General features: G+C 47.3%; 1 protein-coding gene and 1 pseudogene across 1 annotated transcript in view; one reads left to right on the top strand and one right to left on the bottom strand.

Annotated features, from left to right (window-relative positions):
- Nucleotides 1-1,976: 1,976 nt before the first annotated feature.
- ZNF556 (zinc finger protein 556) overlaps nucleotides 1,977-6,931 on the bottom strand; it is a 9,546-nt gene continuing 4,591 nt past the window's right edge. Inside the window, exons 2-4 of the mRNA XM_017884964.1 lie at nucleotides 6,193-6,319; nucleotides 3,584-3,767; nucleotides 1,977-3,212 (exon numbers count right to left, since the gene is read on the bottom strand). Of these exons, the coding sequence (XP_017740453.1) occupies nucleotides 2,156-3,212; nucleotides 3,584-3,767; nucleotides 6,193-6,319 (1,368 nt within the window). The 3' untranslated portion in view covers nucleotides 1,977-2,155. The remainder of the gene's footprint in view (nucleotides 3,213-3,583; nucleotides 3,768-6,192; nucleotides 6,320-6,931) is intronic.
- On the top strand, nucleotides 3,875-4,958 carry LOC108537471 (60S ribosomal protein L35a pseudogene; annotated as a pseudogene).

Raw genomic sequence — 6,931 nt, 5'->3', positions numbered from 1 at the left:
GTATTCAGCTGTGTGTGACAGGAAATTCCCACAGTGTGCCTGATAAGCCAGTATTGTCTTTCTTTTTCTCATGAAAGTAGGATTTATCTCATGAAGAATACTAGGTCATGGTAGTTTTCAGTGATGCAGGAGGGACACAGTCCCCTCTGCTTTTATGGCTGTACCATTGTATCTGTCATGGAAGCAGGAACACAGAAGCACAAGAAATACTGAGAGAATGAGATATGAAGATAATGATAATATGGCCGGGCGTGGTGGCTCATGCCTGTAATCCCAGCACTTTGGGAGGCCGAGGCGGGTGGATCACCTGAGGTCAGGAGTTCGAGACCATCCTGGCTAACACGGTGAAACCCCGTCTCTACTAAAAAATACAAAAAACTAGCCGGGCGTGGTGGCTGGTGCCTGTAGTCCCAGCTACTCGGGAGGCTGAGGCAGGAGAATGGCGTGAACCCGGGAGGCGGAGCTTGCAGTGAGCTGAGATCCGGCCACAGCACTCCAGCCCGGGCAACAGAGCGAGAGTCCGTCTCAAAAAAAAAAAAAAAAAAAAAAAAAAAAAAAAAAAAAATAATAGTTTCTACCAGATAACACTCCTCCAAGACTTTACATACATACATATTTCTACCAACTACCTATTAGCCCGTAAGCAAAATGAATAAGGATTCTCTGACCAACAGTATAAAGCTGCTGAATTACTTGCCTCTATAAGTAGAAAGTATTAACATTAAAAATAGTTTTTCCCTGTAAAATGGAAAGGTGGAAAAAAAGTAACCTGTAAGTAATATCCAGCTCAGAACACACAGGGCCAGTCAGAAAATGCCAACAAACACCAATATTTCACTGATCTCATGGCTTCACACAGAGTAACAAAAAATTATATTAAAAAGTTAATGCATATTAAAATAAATTTCAAACCACCCATGGGTGCAATATATTTTTGTTTTCTGTTTTTTGTGTTTTTTTGAGACAGAGACTTCCTCTGTCACCCAGGCTGGAGTGCAGTGGAGCGATCTCAGTTCACTGCAAGCTCCGCCTTCTGGGTTCACACCATTCTCCTGCCTCAGCCTCCCGAGTAGCTGAGACTACAGGCACCCGACACCACGCCCAGCTAATTTTTTTTTTTTTTTTGTATTTTTAGTAGAAATGGGGTTTCACCGTGTTAGCCAGGATGGTCTCGATCGCCTGACCTTGTGATCCACCTGCCTCGTCCTCCCAAAGTGCTGGGATTACAAGTGTGAGCCACCGCACCCGGCCTGGTGCAATGTACTTTTAAATGAAAAGAGAAACATCAGTAATTTGTAAGAAAAAACCATGATGTATGAAAATGTCAGAACTATCGATGAGAGAGGACTTACAAAATTCTCCCCTCAACTTTATCTGCAAGAGAACTGCAAATTCATTTGCTAGAGACCCACTTTTAGGATGTGGTCCTCATAAAGGCAATACCATATTTATAAACATCATGAGATTCTTCTGCTGGGAATTTTCTGTTTTCTGTTTTCTTTTTGTTTTTTTCTGAGACGGAGTCTCGCTCTGTCGCCCAGGCTGGAGTGCAGTGGCCGGATCTCAGCTCACTGCAAGCTCCGCCTCCCAGGTTTACGCCATTCTCCTGCCTCAGCCTCCCGAGTAGCTGGGACTACAGGCGCCCACCACCGTGCCCAGCTAGTTTTTTGTATTTTTTAGTAGAGACGGGGTTCACCATGTTGGCCAGGATGGTCTCGATCTCCTGACCTCGTGATCCGCCCGTCTTGGCCTCCCAAAGTGCTGGGATTACAGGCTTGAGCCACGCGCGCCCGGCCTTTTTTTTTTTTTTTTTTTTGAGACGGGTCTTGCTCTGCGTCGCCCAGGCTGGAGTGCAGTGGCATGATCTCGGTTCACTGCAAGCTCCACCTCTTGGCTTCACGCCATTCTCCTGCCTCAGCCTCCCGAGTAGCTGGGACTATAGGCGCCCGCCACCACGCCTGGCTAATTTTTTGTAGTTTTAGTAGAGATGGGGTTTCACCGTAGCCAGGATGGTCTCCATCTCCTGACTTCGTGATCCACCCGCCTCAGCCTCCCAAAGTGCTGGGATTACAGGTGTGAGCCACCGCGCCTGGCCCTCCTGCTGTGAATTTCCTGAACCATGATATGTGAGTTAATTTGCACAGGTTTTCTCCCATTACTTAGATGCATAGGGTTTCCTTCCTGTGTGACTTCTCACATGACCTTGAAAGGCTTTGGGACAACTGAAAGCTCTGCCACATTTTTCGCACTTACTGGGCTTCTCTCCAATCTGCATTCTTACATTTTTGGAAGAGCAAAGCCCCCCTGAAGGCTTTCCCACACTGGCTGCATTGACAGGTTTCTCTCCCATGTGCTTTCTCTCATGTTTGTGTAAAGATGAGGACCAACCATACGTTTTTCCACATTTCCCACATTTATAGACCTTCTCTCTAGTTTGCAATTTGACATTTGTGGAGGGGTGAGGCCTTGCTGAAGGCTTTCCTACGCTGCCCCTACTCACGGGCTTCCTTTTAGCGTGCATTCTTGCGTGTTTGTGTAAGGAGGAGGGCCAACCAAATGCTTTCCCGCATGTTTCACACTTATAAGGTTTCTCTCCATTGTGAATTCTCACGTGTCGTTGAAAGGATGTTGCCCAGCAGTAGGCTTTCCCACACTGCTTGCACTCATAGGGTTTTGCTCCGGCGTGCATGATCGTATGGACTCGAAAGGATTTCTGACACCTGAAGGCTTTCCCACAGTGCTTGCACTCATACGGCTTCCCTCCAGTGTGCATCATCACATGTGCTCGAAAGGATTTGGGACAGCTGAAGCCTTTCCCACACTGCCCACATTCATAGGGCTTCTCTCCAGTGTGAGTCCTCATGTGTTCGGTGAGAGAGTGGGAACGAAGAAACGTCTTCCCGCAAGATTGACAGACATAGGGTTTCTCTCCACTGTGAGTTTTCTCATGCGTCTGTAGGTAGGAAGGACGACTGAAGGCTTTCCCACATTCCTTACATGTATATAATTTTTGTCCAGAGTGAGCTCTTTGGTGCCTCATCAGGGACGAAGAATGGGTGAAGAGTTTTCCACACTGACTGCATTCATACCGTCTCACACCAGGACGATGATTCTTGCACAGATGACGATTACAATTTCGAGTCTTTCTGAAGGTTCCTCCACGCTTATTACCTTTACCGCTTTTACATGGTCTCTCCACCCTTGGATTTGTGCTAAAAATGGGCAGCACATTATTAATGGTTTATGCCTTAATAATTTATTTATTTTTTCCCTTGAGGCAGAGTTTTGCTCTTGTTCCCCAGGCTGGAGTGCAATGGCACGGTCTTGGCTCACTGCAACCTCCACCTCCCAGGTTCAAGCAATTCTCCTGTCTCAGCCTCCTGAGCAGCTGGGATTACAGGCACCTGCCACCACGCCCATTTTTGTATTTTTAGTAGAGACGGGGTTTCACCATATTGGTCAGGCTAGTCACAGACTCCTCACCTCAGGTGATCCACCTGCCTCAGCCTCCCAAAGTACTGGGATTACAGGCGTGAGCCACCGCACCCGACGATACTGACTTTTTCTTCTAAGTGCAACTCACCTCGAACGTCTCTCCTTGGTGTTGTGGTTGGCTTTCACACTATGTTCTTCCCAATTTTTTCCTAAAAGGGAGGCCCATGTATTCTTTCTTGTGAACTTTTCTATTTTCTGTTTAAGGGATAATTTTTCTCCAGAAGTATCCTGCTGAGAAATGGACCCACCGGTTTTAGGTTGAGCCTCATTATCTGAAACAAAAAAAGTGAACAAATATGAGGAGGAAGGCATCTGCAAAGAAAGAAGTCATTCAGGTGTTTAATTGTTTCATGACTTCATTATGCTATTTTATTTATTTATGAGACAAAGTCTCGCTCTGTCGCCCCGACTGGAGTGCAATGGCACGATCTCGGCTCACTGCAACCTCCATCTCCTGGGTTCACGCCATTCTCCTGCCTCAGCCTCCCGAGTAGCCAGGATTACAGGCGCCCGCCACTACACCCAGCTAATTTTTTGTATTTTTAGTAGAGACGAGGTTTCACCATATTGGCCAGGCTGGTCTCGATCTCCTGACCTTGTGATTCGCCTGCCTTGGCCTCCCAAAGTGCTGGGATTACAGGTGTGAGCCACTGTGCCCGGCCTGACTTCATTATGAAGTACAAGAGCTCTCTTTCTGCCATCTTGGAGCCTGTGGAGGCCTGCAGGGAACATGACTTCCAAAAGAAAATGTGTCTGGAAGGTGGTGGTCCAAGGCCATTTTGGCTGCCTGTAAGCAGGGTCTCCAGAATCAAAGAGAGCACACAGCTCTTCTTAAAATTGAAGGTGTTTGGCTGGGCGCGGTGGCTCACGCCTGTAATCCCAGCACTTTGGGAGGCCGAGGCGGGCGGATCACGAGGTCAGGGGATGGAGACCATCTTGAGCTAACATGGTGAAACCCCGTCTCCACTAAAAACACAAAAAATTAGCTAGGCGAGGTGGCGGGCGCCTGTAGTCCCAGCTACTCGGGAGGCTGAGGCAGGAGAATTGCATGAACCCGGGAGGTGGAGCTTGCAGTGAGCCAAGATCACGCCACTGCACTCCAGCCTGGGCGACAGAGCGAGACTCCATCTCAAAAATAAATAAATAAATAAAATAATAATAATAATCGAAGGTGTTTATGCCCAAGATGAAACTGAATTCTATTTGGGTAAGAGACATGCTTATGTATACAAAGCAAACAACAACACAGTGACTCCTGGTGGCAAAACAAACCAAACCAAACCAGAAGCATCTGGGGAAAGGTCATTAAGACCCACAGAAACCGTGGCGTGATTCATGCCAAAGTCTAAAGCAGTCTTCCTGCTAAGGCCACTGGACACAGAATCCCTGTGACGCTGTCCCCCTCAAGGATTTCAATTAATGAGAAAAAAAAAAAAAGTAAAAGCAGTCAAAATGGTAGATAATTTCAAATGCACAGAAAAATCATCACAAGGTCTCAAACAATTAACGTCTCTGTGCCCCCAATATATCCCCGCATTGGTAACACAAAAGGACCCTAAGTCTTTTCTTTTTCTTTTTCTTTTTTTTTGAGATGGAGTCTCGCTCTGTCGCCCAGGCTGGAGTGCAGTGGCACGATCTCGGCTCGCTGCAAGCTCCGCCTCCCAGGTTCACGCCATTCTTCTGCCTCAGCCTCCCGAGTAGCTGGGACTACAGGTGCCCGCCACCTCGCCTGGCTAATTTTTTGTATTTTTAGTAGAGACGGGGTTTCACTATGTTAGCCAGGGTGGTCTCGATCTCCTGACCTCGTGATCCGCCCGCCTCGGCCTCCCAAAGTGCTGGGATTACAGGCGTGAGCCACCGCGCCTGGCCGACCCTAGGTCTTTTCAACAAGACAGAAAGAAAAGTATGGATTGATAGACAGATTTTTATTATCACAGAGAAGCTACTGAATTTTAGGTCCAGGACATCAATGATTATAACTGTCTTATTAACCAATGTATTCCCCTTCTACATTATAAATCTTAGAATAGGCTTAATGAGCAAGAAATATTTATTCTTTTTTTTTTTTTGAAATGGAGTCTCACTCTGTTGCCCAGGCTGGAGTGCCGTGGTGCCATCTCGGCTCACTGCAACCTGTGTCTCCCTATTCAAGCGGTTCTCCTGCCTCAGCCTCCTGAGTAGCTGGGACTACAGTACACGCAGCCACGCCCGGCTGATTTTTTGTGTTTCAGTAGAGGCGGCATTGCGCTGTGTTGCTTGAGAGGTCTCGAACTCCTGAGCTCAGGCAATCCATCTACCTTGGCCTCCCAAAGTGCTGGGATGACAGGCATGAGCCGCTGCACCTGGCTCTTTTTTCTTTTTTCTTTAAAACAGGATCTCAATTTGCCACCCTGGCTGAGTACAGTGGTGTGACCACGGGTCACTGTAGCCTTGGACTCCTGGGCTCAAGCGATTCTCCTGCCTCAGCCTCCCAAGTAGCTAGGACAACAGGAGCATGCTACCACACCGGGCTCATTTTTGATTTTTCTGTAGAGACAGGGTCTCACTATGTTGCCCAGGCTGGTTGCCAACTCCTAGCCTCAAGTGATCCTCCTGCCTTAGCCTCCCAAAAGCACTGGGAATACAGGCATGAGCCACTGCAACCAGACAAAACATGTATTATCTAATAACCAAGTGCAGAAATAACGCCATCCTTACCTACTGAGGCCAGGTGCTTGAACGTCTCCAGCATCACATCTCTGTAGAGGTTTCTCTGAGCAGGATTCAGCAAGGCCCACTCCTCCAGAGTGAATCCCACAACCACGTCTTCAAAGACCACCGTGTCCTAAAACAAACCACGTACGTGTACATGAGGATGGTGGAACTCACAGCACTGGGGAGCTGAACTTCATTCATAGGACACTCACACAAGATCCTGCAGTCTCCCAATATTGATTTAAGACTCAGTCCTGGCCGGGCGCGGTGGCTCAAGCCTGTAATCCCAGCACTTTGGGAGGCCGAGACGGGCGGATCACGAGGTCAGGAGATCGAGACCATCCTGGCTAACACGGTGAAACCCCGTCTCTACTAAAATACAAAAAAACTAGCCGGGCGAGGTGGCGGGCGCCAGTAGTCCCAGCTACTCAGGAGGCTGAGGCAGGAGAATGGGCAACAGAGTGAGACTCCGTCTCAAAAAAAAAAAAAAAGACTCAGTCCTCAGACCTCTTCCCTTCTGTCTATTATCACTTCCTGGGTCGTAGGTTTTTTTCGTCTTTGACAAATAAAAGTGGTATACATTTAAGGTGTAGATGACGATTTGATGCACATATACACTGGGAAATGATTGCCATGAAATTAATTAACACATCTGTCACCAGTTACCTTTTAAAAAAATTTGATGGTAAGAACAAGTAAGATCTACACTCTTTGTACATTTCTTTCTTTTTTTTTTTTTTTT

Source organism: Rhinopithecus bieti, unplaced genomic scaffold (assembly GCF_001698545.2).
Source record: "Rhinopithecus bieti isolate Rb0 unplaced genomic scaffold, ASM169854v2 scaffold_13262, whole genome shotgun sequence".
Lineage (NCBI taxonomy): Eukaryota > Metazoa > Chordata > Mammalia > Primates > Cercopithecidae > Rhinopithecus > Rhinopithecus bieti.
This window is presented reverse-complemented; position numbering and strand designations above follow the sequence as displayed.